Here is an 18,103-nt window from a genome sequence, read left to right on the forward strand (position 1 = left end):
TTACACGTGCTCTTCTCCCCCGGCTCCTGAGGAGGAAGAGGAGGAGGAGGAAGAGGAGGGGGACCCGCCCCCGCCGGCTGGGCGCTCCCCCGGTCGCCCTGCAGGCACTGGGTGGGGGGGGGTGCGGCAGGTTTGGGGTGCGGGGAGGGGTGGGGGGCCGGAGATGGGGTGCTGTGCTCGCTGAGCTGGGGGGGGGCAAAGCCGAGCCCCCCCTAACCTGAGCCGGCCCCCCCCCCCCCCCCCCAAATTCCGCCTTTGGCTGCTGCTCCCGGCTCGCACGTGGTTGGATTTAGGGGATTTCTGCGGTTTTTTTGGTGCTTGGTTTGGATTCCTTTTATTATTTTTATTTTTATTTTTAATTTTTTTGGGGGGGTGGCTCGGGGCCCGCCCGGCCCCCCGGCTTTCTGGCTGCCCCCCACCTTGCAATGGCCTCTCCGGAGAAGATGCACCCCGGGCCGGCCGCCCTGCTCTGCTGCCTCTGCTCCCTGCTGCTCCCCGGTAAGTGCTGCTGGCACCGGGCGGTGGGGGGGATAGAGATGTTATGTGTGTGTCTGCAATACGGGGGGGGTTTGCACCCATCTCCCCCCTCCAGCCCCATCTTCTCCCCCAGGGGCAGCCCCTGCCCCACTGTACCCGGCTGGGACCCCCCCCCCCCGGCAGCCACCACCTCCCCTGGTCCTCTGTGCCCCCCCCCAGCGAAATGGGGAAAGATTAGAGTTTATTCCTGGCTTAATAAAATGACAGCTTGTGTTTGTGAGCGCTTGCAGTTTCCCCGGGCAGGGAGCAGGGTGACAGGGGGGGACATGGGGTGTGGGGGCTTCGGTCCCCCCCCCCCCCAGCTCCCCTTGTCTCCTTAATGCAGAGCTGCTTTAGCAGGGGGATCAGGGGCTTTATCCGCTATTATCCACTCGCTTATCCCCCAGACCCGCACCCAGGCACTTTCCCAGCCCGTGCTGAGTTACAGGGCAAGTGCTGCCGAGGTGGCATCATTTTGGGGTGCAGGGATGGGGGTGCAGCCCCTGCCATCCCTCAGGTTCTTTCTGATTCCCCCCGTGGGTTTTGGGGCAAGGGTTTTGGGGCTGGTGGCGCTGCCCCTGCCTGCGGCCTGGGCAGGGAGGGCCCCAGCTGCCTGCGCTCACTTGCCCTGAGTTGCATCCAAATCACTGCCGTGCCATGGCCAAGCTGCGGTGATGTCCCGGCCTGCCCCGGCGACAGCCCTGGGGATGCTGGCACCTGCTGCTGGGGGCTTTTTTTGGCGAGCGAGGCCGAAGAGGGGACACAGGGCTGGTTTCCATGGATGGCTTTTTCAGATGATTTCTGCGTAAAACCAAGCCCCACAGATGCCCCAGCCAAAGCCGCTTTCCCTGGCAGCCGGCTTGGCCGAGCAGAAAGTGGGGGGCTGCTCGCTGTCTGGGGGGAGCCACCCGGACCCCTTCTGCCAGCCTGGCTCTGGCCGCGGGCTCGCAATGTCCTGGGGGCTGGGGGCTGCACTGCCCAGCTCAAACGAAACCCCCCCAGGAGCTGGAGGGGTCTCTGGACTGTGCCCGGCTCCATTTCACACCGGCAACCCATGGCCAAGGCACTTCTGGGGCTCAGGCAGGGCTTTCTCGGGCATCTGCAGCCCCCCGAGGCTCTTCGCAGAGCTTGGGGAGCTGCTCACCCACAGTGGCTAAAAAAGGAGGAGGGGGGACGTTGGGAGCATTGTGGGGAGCTGGCAGGGGGTTTCCGCCCTTAAAAAACTCCGACCCCGATGGAGGAGCAGGAGCAGAGATGCTCCAGGCTGGTGAACACCGCAACTTTACTTGGCATCCTTTGGCGTGGCAGATGCTGCCCCCCTGTACCCCGAAACTGGGTGTTTCCTGGGGTGCTGCCCGGGCAGGATTTGCTGGCAGAGCTCTCCTCTTTGGGACCACCAGCTCAGGGGGTTTGCAGGCAAGGGTCTGGCAGCCGGCAGGGCAGGGCGATCTCCTTCCGCTCCTCAATTTTCCTGGATGAGATTCAGCCGTCTGGGTCAGCGCTTCCCCACGGGGCGTGCGCTGCCGAAGGTGGCTGTCGGCTTTGCTGGCAGGTGACGGGAAATATCCCTGTGGAAGCGATCCATCGGGAATCGCCTCCAGTGCAGGGGCTGGATGTGGCCCCCTGCTCCCCATCCCTACCCGGGCATTTCCGAGACCCCTGTTGCTGCTGGGACTCCAACAGCCGTGTGGGTCAGGCCTCTGGTTTATCCCAGGGCAGCATCTGGCCCCTGGGCTGGGGGATGCGATGGGTGGGGGGTCCCTGTGGCGGCGATGCCAGCGTGAAGCGGGCGAGGGTGGCTTGCGCTGGATGCGGGGCCAGGGCTCGCCGCGCTGCTGCAGGAGGATGCCTGTGCCGGTGGGGAGAGAAGCCTCTGCCAGGAGTTTTTAGGCTCTTTTCAGGATGCACAGCTGCCCTCGCTGCCGCTTCGGCCTTTCCTGGAGAAATAAAGATCTCGGAAGGAGCTGGAAAAAGAGGCTGAGAGCTCCTAATTCTCCCAGCCTTTCTTACAAATCGTTCGGGCTGGCAATGGGGGTCAGCTGGTGGCAAAGCAGCGCCCTGCTCTCCTGCCCAGTGTTTTTTATTCCCTTTTCCATTGGTTTTTATTTAAGAGCAACCCTCAGCACCAGCCTCGCCCCTGCTGCGCTCCCCTGCCGGCACCGGCAGCCCTGGGAGCCGCTTGGCTGCCAGCCCCGGATCAGCTGCTTCCAGAAAGGGGTTTTTTGGCACCTCCGGGGTGGGATGGCCCCAAGGCTCGCGGGAGGGATGGACGGACCCCGGGGCCGCAGTGCTGCGGGGGGTGCCAGTGCCGGTGCGGTTGTGCTGGGAAGCTGCAAAGGACCTGTTGGGATGCGGCACGGGGGGGGGGGGGGGATTTACCCACTGGTTTGCGAAATAACTTGTGCTGTCCGAGGGGTTGAGCTTGGACTCCTGCGCCTTCTCTCGGCTGCCTGCTGAGCCTCGTCCCTGCAGTGTGCCTCGGTTTCCCCTCTCCCGGAGGCAGCGCTCACCCAGAGGCAGCGGTCCAGGGGTGCTGGGGTTATTCAGCACCTGTCCTGGCGTGCAAGGCAGGCTTGGGGTCCCGCGCTGGATCCCACAGCCCTGGTGCCTCCATCCAGTGGGAACGGGGCTGTGCCGCTCTCCCCGGAATCTCCCACCGGTTCTTCCCACCGTGGGCAAATCCCAGGCGTGGGGCTGGGGGTGAAGGACAACGCTGTGGCCCGTGGCTCCGTCCCTGGTGGGGGGCTGCAGCCAGCGCACCCCAACCCTGCTGGGGGGGATACGGACCACCCCTCATCCCCGTTTCAGCTCAGAGCATCTCCCCGCTCGGGGATTTTCAGACCAGCAGGTGGAGATGTGCAATAACTCGCTGCCGAACCGGGAACGTACACCCGGCGTTTGCTCATTTAACGCCCAAACCGGGAACGTACACCCGGTGTTTGCTCATTTAACAGCCCCCATCCTGGGCATGCCGACGGGGTCAGAGCAGCTGAGCATCCTTAGCTCCAGCCAGGAGCAGAGAAGGGGCAATAGGATCTTTCCTTGCCCTGGCAGGCAGGTGAGAGGACAGGATCCAACCTCTGAGCTGGGTTAAACCTGGCACAAGTTTTGCCTTTGGTGCTGCAGAAAAGGGGGTCACGCAAGGGCACCCCGGAGCCAAAAGGTTTTCGGCTCCGGGGTGTCCTTGTGTGACCCCAGGGCCCACTCCATCTCCCCCCAGCCCCAATACCTTAAATCCCAGCAGGATGCTTGTGCTGGGACGTGGCGGGGTGCAAAGTTGGACACCTTGCCGGGAAACTGCCTTTTCTTCTACCCTTTTTTTCCTCTTGGTGTTGTTGAGGAAAGAGAAAAGGCCGAGGGATGCTATCGGTGGCATGATGGAAATCCTCTGAGCGATGATTTTGGCAAGCATCGGTCGCAGGGTTTGGCCCTGGGGATTTCGAGATGCATTAGGTGCCTCGATACCCTTGGCCAGCACCGTCCTTTTGTGTGGGCACGTCTCTGTGTCTGATGCCGCACCCTGTGCTTAGCCCTGCTGCATCGCTGGGGGAAATTGAGACAGGGCATCGGGTGGCAGCAGCCCCCCTGGCTGGGGATTGCTCAGCGATTTTTTTTCTTTTTTTTTTTTTTAATTATTATTATTTTTTCTCTAGAAACCTGGCTATTTTGATTCTTTTTTTTAAGTGCTATTATTTAATTCTCCCCACCGTGACTGGCTGCTGAGGTCCCTCCTCGTCCAGCCTCTCCGCATCCTAAAAAGAGGAGGAAAAGAAAAACCAACCCAGCCAGGTTCCTGCAGAGCATCCTCGATGTTGCACCAGCACATCCCAGCTCCATCGCCTCCCCTAGCCCCAAGCTCTAACAGGGAGGTGGCCTCATCCTGGGAGATGTGGGGAGATGATGGGTGAGGGAAGGGGTGCTTACACGGCATAACCTGATTTTTTTCGGCTCCTGCAATTGCCTGGCCAAACTAGCCTTACGATGGGCGTGTGGAGGAATCTGTGAGCTGCCCGTGCGTTCCCCTCCCGCACGGCGCCTGTCGCTGCTGCCATGCGAGCATCCCATCCATCTGGAAAAGGTCACGCTCACTAATCTAATCACAGTCTTTTATTATTAAATACACGGCTCTGCTAATGAGGAGCCCCCCGGGAAGGGAGGGAGGTGGCTGCTCCTGGGGTGGGACACGCAGTGACGGGGCCAGGGACCCCAGCAGTGCCTTTGGGGACGGGGTCCCTCCTGGGGAGTTCGTCCACGTGTGACGCCAGGAAGAGAAATTTTTCAGTGGTGGAAAGTGAGGCAGGTCCTGGTGCTCCTCGCCAAGGGGAGAGGAGGTTGGAGCTCACCGTTTCCCTGCAAATGGGGAGAAATGGGGTCCTCCAGCCACATTTGACGGTGGCCCAGCGATCCCCACCCTGGGGGAGGCACCAGCCAGGCCGGGGGATTTGGGCTGTCACCTCTTCCCCAAATGCCCCAGGTTTGGGATGCAGAGGCTGCTCCTTGGGATGTGGCTCTCCCGGGGACCAGTCCCTTCGTTGTTCTTAAGCTGTTGCCCAACTTGTTGCCGCTCCCGCTGGGCACATGTCCCTCGCTGCTGGCTGGGTGCTGAGCCCCTTGCTCGCCGGTCTTGCCTCCCGGGAGGATACCGTAATCAAGGCAATTCGCAATCTTCTGATGAAGCCACAGTCTCCTGCTGGCGAGCATTTTCCCATCACTCGGACGACATGTGCCGTCCTTGATTTTTTTCAATAGCTCTGCTAAAAGCCCGAGCAGATGCTGCTGGGGTGGCTTTGCCCCTGCTCACAGGCACTGTCACCTCCCGGTCCCTGTAAGAGTTAACGGGGCAGGTTTTGCTGTGATTAAATGGGCTGGGCTGGGCTCTTCCCCAGGACTGGCAAAAGTTGAGAATTAATTAATTTTTAATTTTTTTTTTTTTAAGGAAAAGCTATGTTTTTCCCTCTTGAAGATAAATAAAGTAGAAAATGCAATACCTGCCACTGCCAGCTCAGGACGGCTGCTGGATGTGCTCCTCTCCGGGTAGCAGCTAAATTAAAAAAAGGAAAGGGATGTATGGGAGCCGTGCGTGTTTGGTGCCGTGGCTGCTTTGCTGGGTGGCAAAGTGCTGAGCTGGTGAGGTTCCCACCTCAGTGCCTGTCCCTGACCCTGCTTTTGGGGCCAGCGGGTGGGGTCTGGGGCTGATGCTGGACCCCAGCCTCGGCTATGGACTGGGTTTATCTGAGGCTCCCTGGGTGCCTCTGGAATTGAATCCAGCTCCAAACGCAGCCTGACACACGTCACCAGGAGGAAAGTTAATCGGCGTCTAATCAGTCTGAAACGTGTCACTCGGCACAGCCCGGGCTGGCGGTGGCAGCGGGGGGGGCACAGCCCAGGGGGCATATTTGGTGTTCAGATTTGGAGGGTGCTGGCAGGATGTTCCTGCTCCTGGCCGTGGTGGGAAGGGATGGAGAGGGGACAGGGGGGATCCGAGCAGGACACGTGGCTTTCGGGGGGGGTCATTGCATCGCCTCCGCCCCAACACCGTGATGCCAGGGGCTTCTCCCTCGGGAGCTCCTGTCCCTGCTTCCCCAGGCCGCCCTTCAGGGCTCTCCCCTGCTGCCCGTCCTCCCGCTTCTGGCTCCCCGGGGGGGTTATTTGGGGAAAGCATCTGGGCCCACAGGCTGCTCCCGGCATGGGGAGAACCCAGCCCAGGACTCGCCACGGCACATGCTGGGGGCTCAGGGGCTGCCGGCTTTATCCTGGGGCTGCTCCCCCCTGCCGCTGCCTTTTGGAGCCCCCAGGCATCCCTGTGGACGTTCATGGTCAGGCACTTCCTCATCCTTTTTTTTTTTTTTTTTTTTCCCCCTCTTTTAATTCATTTCTTCATTTTTCTTCCTCCTCCGTAAAGGCCCTCTCCTCCTGTCCCCTGGCCTGTCCCTTGCCGTGATTTGTGGAAATTGCTCTAAAGTAGCTGCCGCGTAAAAGCCTTGCCTGCTCCAGGAATTTATGGCAGGCTGCGCCTCTGCACGGCACATCCCATTTAGGCCATATTTATTTATTCCTTTAGGTTCCTTGCCTTTTTTTCCCCCTTCCCTTTTAATAATTTCCCGGGCGAAATGCAGAGCTCAGCACCACAGCCTGGTGTGGCGCTGGGATGGTTCCCTTTTGCTCAGTGCTGCTGGCCCCGAAATACAGTGTGCTGGCCTGGGGCCGAGTCCCACTAACATTTGTTATTTTATGGCTTCTGCCAATGAAGCCAGGCTGGACCTTTTGGAGGGGAAGAAGTCTCAAGGACCTAAAAGAAAGGAGAATCTAGCGCTGCCCACCAGGCATAAGCACAACCCTGTATTAGACACTAGAGAATCCACTTGGAGCCAGCGTCGCTGCTCACAGGAAGGCTTGGTTCACTCTTCCTGGCCAGCACCCACTCAATTCCTACCCCAGGCTGGTTTTGGGAAGACTGGACCAGTTTAACCTCCCAGGCTGAGCGTTGTGGCCCTTGATACCATGGGGCTTCCCAGCCCTGTTGCCCCATCGCCGCCGCGGGCAGAGCTGGGGGCTGGGAGCATCCCCACGTCCCTCCCTTCCCTGCGGCCGCAGCCGGGGCGTCTCACCGCCGCGCACCGAGGGAAGGTGATTTTACATTTGTAACAATTATTCATTTAATTGAGTTCCAATTAACTGGGACTGGAGATGGAGGCTCTCGGCGCGTTGGAGGGAAGGGAGAGCCTGTTGTCTTTTATGTCACCGAAAACAATTTTCAAGGCTCCGGCTGCTGGGAAACATTTCGGAGGTTTCCACAAGGGGCCCGCCTGTATTTTCTAATTTCGGCTTGTGTTTTATTACTGGCTGGTTTTTTCCCTGGCTGCGTGGAAGCGTGGAGCAGAGGGGGGCTTGTGTTGGGGCTGACTGAGCTTTGGGTGGAGGTGGAGGCCTCCATTTCCCCTTTTTGTTGGTTTTTAGGGTGTTTGGAGGTGCTGACCTCACTTGGGTGGGAGTGTAACGCGGCGGGGATCAGTGCAGGGTGGGGAGGAAAGGGATGGGTGCGATGCCTGTTCCTGGGATGGGTGGGGAGACGGTGTGCGAGCCCAGCCCTCCCCTGGGAGCGGGGGCCGCCTCTAGCTGGAGCATCCAGCTGTTGGGACATCCAGATGTGGGAGCTCCAGATGTGGGACATCCCTGGGAGCTCCAGATGTGGGACATCCCTGGCATTCGGGGCCATTGCTGCTCGTGTTTCCCCTTTGCGCTTGGCCCTGATGGCTGTGGGGGCAAAACCTGCACCACCAGAGTTTGGGGCTCTGAAGCTTCAGCCGAGGATCTGGGGGATGCTCGGGGGAGTGGGGTGGCTTTACGCTGGCTTGAAACGAAACAGCAGTTGGGACATCCGTGCTGGTGTCCTGGTGGGGAACAGCCGGGCTGCGCCTCCTCCTCGGGGGCTGCGAGATTTTGCCGTGGTCCCCTGGCTCTCGGCTTTCTTGGGCGCACCCATCACCCCATTGTCTCATCCGGGTGCTGACCCTTGTGGGGAAACGGAGGCAGTGGCATGTCCTGTCCTCGCCTTCCTGGTTCAGGGGTGGGATCGTCACCTTGTCACCCTGATATGGGGCAGGATCCGGGGAGAATGGGAGCACTAGTGGTCCTGGCATCACTGGTGGTCCTGGCAGCCCCGTGGGAAGGACACTGCTGCGCGGCCGGGAGGAGAAGCATCCCCTGCCTGCGTTTGCAGAGAGCCGGAGACGATAGCTGTGCCCTGGGCTGCTGCAGTTGGCAGGGTCCTGGGGCCCGTGTCTGGGGTCTTTGGCCACTGATGAAATCCTGCTGACTTTTCATCCTGTGGCCAGGAATCCCGGCAACCGGCAAGTGCCGAAACCCCTCCACGGGAGTCCCGAGCCAGGCGTGAAGCCAGCGTGAAGCCCTCTGCTATGGACAGTAACGCAGCTCCCCGTCCCCCCCCGCCATCCCTCCCCGCAGCCCTTCCCATGTATTTATTGAGGGTTTTTATCATCGTGTCAGCCCAAGTCATTGCTTTATGGATGACTTCCCTAGCTTGCTCCGAGGTGGGACCACCGCAGGAGCCCAGCCACCGTGCGCTGGCGTGGGCCATAGCCACGGTGCGTGGCGGTGGCCTGGCAGGAGACGGGGGAGCCGGGGCCGGTGTCTCACATCACCGCTATTTCGGCATCTCCCTCAGGGCTGCGTTTGGCCCATTGATGCACCAAGCCCCCAGCGCTGCTTGTTAACACCATGAGAGGTTTTAACCCTCCTGGCATGACCTCAAACCTCCCCTCCCTCCTCTTCTTCTCCAGAGCTTTTTCCTATGTGCTCTTCCCCGGCTAAGTGGGGCTATACGTGCTGGGAGCCCCCGACCGCATCCCACGGGATAAGCTGGGATAAAGATCCCCCCTGGAGCGTGGCTAAAGCGATCCCTATGGCAGACAGCTGGGGCTAAGCCGCAGCTCAGCGCTGGCTATCAGCGCTAGATAAGGGGAAGAGGAGGAGGAGGAGGAGGAGGAGGAGGCTCTTCAGCCTTGGGACGGTGGATGGGAGCAGGGATGGGGCTGGCGAGGCTGCAGCGGGTGCAGGATGGAGGGGCCGAGCCGCGCTCCCCCCGTGCCCCCTTTGCTGAGGATTCGGGGCAAGAAGGGAAGGTGAACGAGCCAGTGTCCCCTGCCAGCCATACCTACACCCAGTCTGTCCAGCGGCCTCTTTTCCCATGTGTCCGTCAGTCTGTCTGACCCCAGCATCCCCAAGCAGGGGGGACGGAGCAGGAGGGTGGCCAGTGGTGACCGAAACCCCGTGGTGGGGTCCTCACCGAGCAGGGGACGGGCAGGGGCTTTCCGTGATGCTTTTTGTAGCCGCAAGACCCCTGGGCCTGCGGGGGGGTCTTCTTGATTTTAAGGCATGGCCGGAGGGTGCTGCTGCTGTCCCCGCGTGCCCTCGGCGGCGGGGGGAGTGGCTCAGCCCATCTGGCTGTGGCTGGCGTGGGGCACATCTGGCTGGGCAGATGTGGGGGCTCGGTGAGGGGGTCGCTGGCAGTTGTGGGTTTCCATCTCCCTTTCTTCCCCCCTCTCCCCGCCGTGGGTCGCAGGTCACCCCGGCTCCCTGCAGGCTGCCATGGAGTGGGAAGGAGGGGACGCGTGGGAGTCCCATCCCGTCCTGCTGTGGGGCTGGGGTGGCTCCTCAGCCCGGGGGGGTGCGGGGGTCCAGCCCCCAGGCCAGTCGGAGCCTGGCCAGGCACGGAGATGTGCTGTGAGGGTGGAAGGACCATATGGTCCCCTCCGCACCATCCTAATAAACCCAGGAATGCAGGTCAGGCGCCGCAAATCCCGTTAACCCCAGTGGGCCGCAGAGCAGAGCCGGTGGCCAGGGCTTAACTCTTCTGTCCCCCAAACCCGGCTGGAGGTGGGGGCACAAGAGCCGCCTTCCCCCCCAGGGGCTGCTAGAAACCAGGGCAGGGCCTGGGACAGTGGGGACCGGAGTCTCCTGAGCTGTTTTGCTTGTCTGTCCATCCTTCCATCCAGCCTTTCTCCCTCTGTCCATCTTCCTTCCATCTCCTGAGCTGTTGTGCTGTCCGTCCTTCCTTCCATCCTTCCTTCCATCCTTCCTTCCATCCTTCCTTCCATCCTTCCTTCCATCCTTCCTTCCATCCTTCCTTCCATCCTTCCTTCCTTCCTTCCTTCCTTCCTTCCTTCCTTCCTTCCTTCCTTCCACTGCCTCTTCTCCCTCTTCCTAGAGCTATTCTCTTGCTGTCCAGCCGTTTCTGATCTGCCCATCTCCTTCCATCCATCCATCCATCCATCCGTCCATACACCCTCCATTCTCTCTGCTGGTTCATCTGCCCTTATTCACCCTTTCTTCTTTGCATAGCCAGCAGCCATGCATCCACACATCCATGCATCTCCTTCCTCCCTTCTCCTTCCCTCCCCACCCTCCGTCCCTCCACGGCGCGGAGGCTCGGGCTGGGCTGGGCTGTGATCCACACTCCTGGCACCCGCCCCGGGCTGGATTCGGCTGGGTTAGACCCTCTCCCGGCAGGATTAGTTTACGGCCAAGGAACGGAGGCGCCGGTCCCGTCCCCCTCCTGGCGACAGATTATAGCATCATTTAAATGCATTTTGTCTGTGGAAGGAAATAGCTTCTCTGGGTGCCGGCAATCTGCCTGCACCGAACTAATCGTGACCGTCGCATTAATCTCCATCCCAGCTCGTCCCCGCTCCCTTCCCCCATCCGGTATGGCCGGGGTGCAGGTCTGTGCCTGGGCTCGGTGCCGGGGCCACCCCGGGCGTCCCCACCACAGCGGGGCTTGGCACCGCGTGCCTTATCCGGGTCGTGCGGGGTCCCCAGCGCACATCTGAGAGCCCTGCCCGGCTGCGGAGAGGAGAGGGGCTTTCCTTGCCCCCTCCCCTGGCACACAACCCTTACTTGCCATCAGAGAATCCCCATGGCAAGAAGGAAGGAGCCGGTTGCTGGGGGCTCGGGCTGGGGGTCTCTGCCACGAGCCGGGGCTGGCTGCCAAATTGCAGACAAAAGAGCCGGCTGCTTTTGCCCTCCCGGTGCAGGGGGTGGCAGCGGGTGCCCCTTGCCAGCCGGTGACTGGGCGCGGGCTGGGTGCTCGCCAGGGCGGCACGGAGGGGTCTCCCGTCCCCCCACCCAAGCGACAGGCGGTGGGTGACACCAGGACTTTGCACCATCCCAAGGGTGGGTTTCGCTCAGGGCTGTGTTGGGCGTTGAGTCAGGTGTTTTTTGGGTGGGTTTTCTTCATGAAATGACCTGATCCTTCCCCAAACCCCCGAGATTTTTAAGAGGTAGAAACCGATGCTATTGCAACGAGTCCGTTACACATAGACTCTTTCCCTGGCTGCCCGTGCCTCCTTCGGCCCTGCCGGTACCTCACCCCAGCGGGCAGGCTCATGTCGCTCCAGCTGGTAGATCCTTTTCTGCAAATAATCTCACGCCTTGGAAAAAATCCCCTTTTCTAATTGCTGGGGATGGCAGGAGCAGCTGTGGCTGTGTCAGCCGGGATGCAGGGAGGACGCAAACCTTCACGTTTCACGGCAGAAAGCGACCTCCGTGAGCCGGAGGAGCAGAAAGCCCCTCGCTGGTGGTTATTTCTGAGCAGAGTGGCACCCATGGGTGCTTCCTGGGGCTCAGCGCTTCTCCTGCAGCTCCTGGCTCTCTGGCTGGGAGGTGGGAAAACGGAGCAGGAGAGCGGGACGGGCTCAGCAGCCGGCAGCGAGCAGGGTTAGTTTGGCAGGCGCCGGAGCTATGCCCGTGGCAGTGCCGGCATGGTGGCCTTGCTGGTGATGCTGGCAGCGTGTCCCCGGCGTCCGCCCGGCCCTGGGGAATTCGCTGCCTGGCTCTCGGACAAGTTTCATGCCAGGATGCTGCCCACTCCCGTATCAAGTGCTAATCCCTTTATGAGCCCTCTAAGCTGCTTAACTCCCCCGTGCCCCGCAGCAGAGAGTTCCCTGGGTGGGCTCCGGGGTCCCACGTCCCCTTCAGCCCTGGGGAGTCCAACCAAAGCCGTGCTCCCAGCTGGAGAAAGCCCCGGGGTCCCGGCACGCTCCCTGCCAGGGAGGGGGCCGAGCTGTTCCCGGGAGCCGAGCCGTCACATCTGCGCCTTTCGCTGTCGCTTGACACGGGTAATTTGGGCTCCACTGCTCGGGAGCCGCTTGGGAGCGGTTGCAATCAGCAGCGGGAACAGGGGGTGCGGGGGGCTGGTGGAGAGCCGAGGGGGGCGGGGGGGGGCCCAGGCCTCCTGGGAATTGCTGGCAGCCGCTGGCGGATGCAAAGACCTTGAGATGTCTTCCAGGCTCCCGCAGCTGCCGGCACAGCGCGTGCCGTTGGCCCGGCTCCGCACCAACCGCCTTTTGCAGCATCTGCTTTAGCAGAAAGATTTTCATGGGTTTTCTTTCTGCTTGCTGGCCGCAGCAACAGGGTAGCCAGCTCCCTGCGAAGGGCTCGGGCAGCTCCGGCCCCGGGAGTGCGTGGCTGGCAGGCACTGTGCGCTGCCTGCGCAGGGGCTGCCTGCTCTGCCTCTATGGTGTTTATTCGTTTTTTTTTTTTTTTTTTTAAGGCAAAATGGTCAAAATGAAGGACAAAAGGGATTTCCTAAGGGCTGTCAGACCCGGACGCTGCTGTGGTTTGCACAAGGTGGCACCAACATCATCTTTGTCGCTTTTCCACTGGGCTGTGTCCGTGCCTGGAAAAATTGAGGCTGGGCCAGCTTTGGTGCACAGGGACAGCACCCCGTGGGTGGCACCCCTGGGTGGGTGACGGGTGACAGACTGGCTGTGACACCACCCTCACAGGCAGCTGGCGGGGACGGAGTGGGTCTGGGGTGAAGGAGCTGACTTAGCCACCTTCCCTGTGTGATCTGGGAGTTAAAAGTAGGAGGAAAGCCTTGATCATAGATACTTGATGGAATCTGCCAGCCAAAAATTAGCCTGGACCTGCCTAATTTTTGGGAACGAGCCTCTGGAGAAACTCAGCATCCTTTTCTCCGTGAGTTTGGAAGCAGGGATGTAGCCAGTTATGCCCCGTTTCTACCAGTGGGTCCGTGCTGTTTCGGCCGGTGCCCTGGCGTGGGTGCCAGGGTGGGTGACCTGACCAGTGCTTTGGGCTCCCCGGGGGCAATACCAAGGTTGGACGTGGCTTCAACACACCCTGGCCCAGCCTTGGGCAGCCCCTGAGCATCGGTCCTCACCGTACGCCCTGTCCCATGCCGAGGGCAGGTTTGGTGAGGCTGGAGCCGCCCGCCGGGAAGCACAGTGATGCCTGAGGTCCCTGGAAAGGTCTTTCACAACTTTTTTTGAAGGAGGGAAACCCAGCCAGGCTCTTGCTGCCCTTGCGAGGGACTGAAGCACCCGCTCCTCTTTGCCATGGGGCTGGACCGCTCCTGCCTGGGTCTGCTCTCCCTGCTCCAGGGCTTGGGATATGCTCCGGGGGGGATGCCGTGCACTAACCCCCACTCTCCATCCCCTTCGCAGCCCACGCCAAGGGGCCAGCCCCCAGCCCCGAGCCCGCCGAGCCCCCCGGCGCTGTCACGTTGCCCGTGAGCTACCGCCTGTCCAACACCCGCTTAGCCTTCTTCCTCAAGGAGGTGGGAGCTGGCCCGGCGGGCAACGGCAGTGCCCCGCTGCAACGCGCCGAGCCCTTCGTTGTCTTCCAGACCAAGGAGCTGCCCGTCCTCAACGTCACCCTGGGGCCCTTCAGCACGGGGCTGGTGCTGCCCAAGGAGCAGCTGCAGCCCTCCAGCACCCTGGAGGTCCCCAACCGCCTCACCGTCAACTGGAAGGTGCGCGCCTTCATCATCCAGCCCCGGCTGGTGGCCAACCAGCCCGTGGTCCAAGTGCTCTTCTACGTAGCCGGCCGGGATTGGGATGACTTCGACGTCACCGACCGGCTGCCTTGCGTGCGGCTCCACGCTTTCCGCGACGCCCGTGAGATCAAGAGCTCGTGTCGCCTGCGGGGCAGCCTGGCCACGTGCCTGGTGCAGGCAGAGCTGCCCCACGCCTGGTTTGGCCCCCCGGCCGTGCCGCTGGGCAGGCGGAAGAGCCCCGAGAGCCTGGAGGTGCCGGGCGAGAGCCAGCAAGCTGAGCTATACTACACCCTGCACGCCCCTGACGGGGCCGGCCAGTGCCTTGGGGAGACGGTCCCCCGCCGTGGGGCTGGGGGGGCCAGGACCGAGGGTCCCACGCAGCATCCGCTGCTGCGCATCGGCAGCGTCAGCCTCCTGCAGCACCCCCCCGGCCAGCCCATGCAGGAGCATCGGCTGGACGGCAACATCTTCATCCGCCTGCCTGACAAGCCCCTCAAGCCGGGCGAGGTGCTGAGCATCCTCCTCTACCTGATGTCCAACTCCACGGTGGAACACTTCACGCTCAGGTGAGGTCCTGGGGCTGCCCCCGCTCCGGCAGCAGCCGCCTTTCGAAGGGGTGGTTGTTTCGAAGGGGTGTGCTGTGCGAAGGCAGCCGTGGGCAGGAGGGAGAGGATATTTACGGGACCTGCCGGGGGCTGGGCCGGGTCTGGCAGGTCTTTGGGAACGTGAGGGAGGCCAGAGGAGCAGCTGGCACGTGGTTTTGAAGCGTTTTGGGGCTTTGCAGTGGGAGCTTTTTGGAGGGAAGGGAAGGACTGTCCATCCAGGGTTTCCACCTCTGCCTCACCACTATGAACCGCTGCCTTCGCCCTCCCAGTGCTCCCAGTTGCACTGGGATTAGGGCCCCATCAGCAGATGTAGGTTTGTTCACAGCCACGTTGGGAACAAAGTGTGGTACGGCCATAGGGCTGCTCCGGAGCGAGCGGGGGCTCCCCCTGTCCCCCCCATCCTGCTCCTGCACCTACCTCCTAGTGCTGAGCACCCCACTACGGGGAGGTGCGTGGGGGGGACCCCCCTTGCTGCATGTCCCTAAGGATGGGGGGACAAGCCCTGGGCACATCTCTTGAAAGGGCATTTACAAGTGTCCCCGTGGCCACCGGGCCAGCAGTGAGCCCCTGGCACGGGGAACAGGGCTCTCCAGGCTCTCCTGTCCTTCGCCCCGGGGATGCCCGGCCCCACACGGGCGTTACTGTCCTGGGGCGCAGCACTGGGGCTGCGGGACCAAAATTCTGCCAGAGGGGTGATGGGGGGGGGGACAAATCCTATGAAAAAGAGGGGCTGGGGCTCAGCCCCACGGCTGTTGCTGCCAGCCTGGATGATGTTTCTGACAGCCAGGAGGGATCGGGGGCAAAAAATCCCCCTGTGCCTACGGCAGGGTGCCTGGGGGGGTCCAGGGGTGCCTGGGGGGGTCCAGCCCTGACCGTCGCTCTCTGCAGGGTGAAGGCCAAGAAAGGCGTCAACCTGCTCAGCACCAAGTCGAGGAGCGGGCAGTGGCTGGTGAGCTCGGAGCTGCTGACGGGCGGCAAGCACTCCACTGCCACCGTTGACGTGGCCAGGGCGGATGGTGCCGGGCCCAGGTAAGGGACCCCCCCCTCTGCCCCCCTCTCCCAGCTATGGGGGGGCGTGGGGAAATTGCTGGGGTTTGGCCCGAAGCGGTTCTCCCTTTGTCCCCACCCTGGGTGTCTGGTCAGCTGCGGTGCCGCGGGGGTGCTGGCAGGGGAAACTGAGGCACGGCACTGCACGGCCCAGACTGTGACACTTGGAGGCACTGAAGGGGGATGGGCGATTTTGGGGTCAAACCCTCAGCCCAGCTGAGGTCGGGGTAGGTCCTGCACCGACATGGGAAGGGGCTTAATTTTGTGTGTGGTTTTTAACCTCGGCCGGCACCGTGCAGCTGGCTAAAGGGCAGGTGAGGGTGGGTTTCGTGGCCTGAGGCGGGCAGGTTCGCGGTCAGGCAGGCAGCTGCCCAGGGGCTGTGTGAGGTGGTGCGTTCAGGTGGGATCTGCTCCGGGTCAACACAGGCGACCAAGCTGGGGCTCGAGCAACGCGCTCGTAAGTCATCGGTCCCGTTTAGCACCTGCATCCCTGCCGCCCAGCTGGGATCGCCTGCCCGTGTCGGACGCTGGTGGGCACATGTGGTGGATTTTGGGGCTGAATTGTGAAGCCATGGAGGATCCCCTGGTTTGGGGTGGAAGTATTTTAATTTTTTAAGAAGTTTTAATACCATGAGAGGCAGCAGCTCTTTGCTGATTATCCTGGTGTCTCCTCCGGGAAGGAAGAGGAGCAGTCCCCAGGCAAGGTCCTGTCCGGACCCCAAGGTGATGGATGAGTGTCGGATGGGGAGCACGAACCAAGGCAGCAGCTGAGATGGGCAGAGCCAGTTCTGTCCTGCTCGACACAAGGACGATGCCCCTTCCTGGGGCTCCAGGAAAGGCTCGAGTCGGTTGAGGAGAGTCCAGGGGATAGAAATGAGAACGATCTGAAGGAGCGAGGACACACAAGGCCAAGTTGAAACCCCAGGGGCTGCTCAGCCTGGAGAAGGGGAGATGTGGGACTGGCCCGCGAGCGCACGGAGGCTGCAAGCGCGAGGGGCAGCTTTGTCCCTTGCGTCCACGTGGGCAGGACGTGGCGAGCGAGGGCAGGGGATGGGCACGGGCTCAAATTCACTAGCAGGAACGACTTCGAAGGGCTGGAACGCAATTGGTCCCTGGCTGTGGCATCTCAGTCGCCATGCCTTTGGGGACAGGGAGACAAATGTCTCCAGGAGCTGGGTTAAAGCCAGTTGATGCACTTGAGCCGTTCCTGCTCTCTGTGGTGGAAATCTCCCCACATCTCTGCCCCCCACCCCAAAACTAAGTGAAGCTGGGGGTGAGCTCTGGCAGAAAGGAGATCCTCAGCTCCGACTGCTTTGAATGTGACCTCAAAAGCTATCTGTAGAAAACCCCTCCAAAGGGCTCACCCGGAGGATGGATTTTACTTTACCCCAAACCATTGCTTCCAGATACAAAATGAAACTGCAGCATCCAAGCCTGCAGCCCCGTGGCTGACATCGGAGTGTCCCCGGGGCCACGAGCCCCCCATCCTCTGTGCGGCCACCCCGCACCCCTGCGTGCGGCTGCCAGAGCTGCCAGCAGCGGGATCCTCGCCTCTCCCCCTTCCCCCTCTCCCCGCCTGCCACTGCCGCTTCAAATCAGCCTGGAAAGGTTAGAGACGGAGGATGAATTTAAAGTGATTACAATCACCTTTTAGACAAACAACTCCATCAAATATTAACGGAATGGAAAGTATGAATGACTCAAAGCCGTGTTGCCCTCCAGGCTGTGCAACCGGAGGATTTTGCTTCGCCGGGGCTCTGGGGGCTTTTGGCAGCGCCGGCTGCGCGGGGAGGGGGCGAGGGCCCTGAGCTTTGGGGTGATAATGGCCAATTTTGGATGTTTTGCACCTCAGCAGCTGCATCCGAAGTAATTCCCCCATCTGGGCAGCCCGGCTGTTGTCTCTGCCGTGGCTGAGAGCAGACGATGCTCGGGGAGGGCAGAAGATAGTGGCTGGGCTCCTGGGACACCTAGGAGCACCCCATGGCGAGGAGTCCCAGTGCCAAACCCAAACCTCCTCTGGCATGAAGCCGCAGCTCTGGTTTGCCTTTGAACCTGGCTCTTCCCGGCTGTATTTAATACTTCTGTGTTGGAAGAGGCAGTGAGCAGCCAAATCGCCTTCTTCAGACTGGGTGGGCTTCGGCGATTGCCCTTGCACCCCCGTAGGTGCCTTGGGGCACAAGTCCCAGCAGGACCCCACCAGCCCTTGCGTGGCAGCTCCCCTGCAAAGCCCATCGTGCCTGCCGCGGGAGCAGGGCTTGCCGTGGCCTGGAGCAGCCCCGGCTTCTTGCTCTCCCCTTTCTCTGCTCCCTTTCACTCATTAGATATTTATTTATTAGAGAGAAACCCGACTGTATCCTGCATCCCCAGATCGATGGAACCTTCTTGATGGCTGCTACATGGCATGATGAGAGCGGGGCCGGTCCCGGCTTCCCCTTCCGCAGGGATTTCACCTTTCCTTGCCCCTCTCCCTCCTCCTGCTCTGGGGGGGCTTTTGCCAGCTCTGCGGTTCGTGGGGGCTCTGGGGTGTCCCCTGGAGATGCTTCATTTTGGGGGAGCGTTGGAAAAGTTTGAGTTGGGGGGGGGGGGGGGTGTTGAACCCTGAGTCCCCCCAGGGGATTTG

The 18,103-nt window shown here is 61.5% G+C and overlaps 1 protein-coding gene across 1 annotated transcript in view; it reads left to right on the forward strand.

Moving 5' to 3' along the window:
* Positions 1–384: 384 nt before the first annotated feature.
* The window catches only part of TMEM132E (transmembrane protein 132E), a 28,093-nt gene continuing 10,374 nt past the window's right edge, over positions 385–18,103 (forward strand). Inside the window, exons 1-3 of the mRNA XM_075517938.1 lie at positions 385–498; positions 13,500–14,397; positions 15,325–15,465. Of these exons, the coding sequence (XP_075374053.1) occupies positions 426–498; positions 13,500–14,397; positions 15,325–15,465 (1,112 nt within the window). The 5' untranslated portion in view covers positions 385–425. The remainder of the gene's footprint in view (positions 499–13,499; positions 14,398–15,324; positions 15,466–18,103) is intronic.

Source organism: Mycteria americana, chromosome 15 (assembly GCF_035582795.1).
Source record: "Mycteria americana isolate JAX WOST 10 ecotype Jacksonville Zoo and Gardens chromosome 15, USCA_MyAme_1.0, whole genome shotgun sequence".
Classification (NCBI taxonomy): domain Eukaryota; kingdom Metazoa; phylum Chordata; class Aves; order Ciconiiformes; family Ciconiidae; genus Mycteria; species Mycteria americana.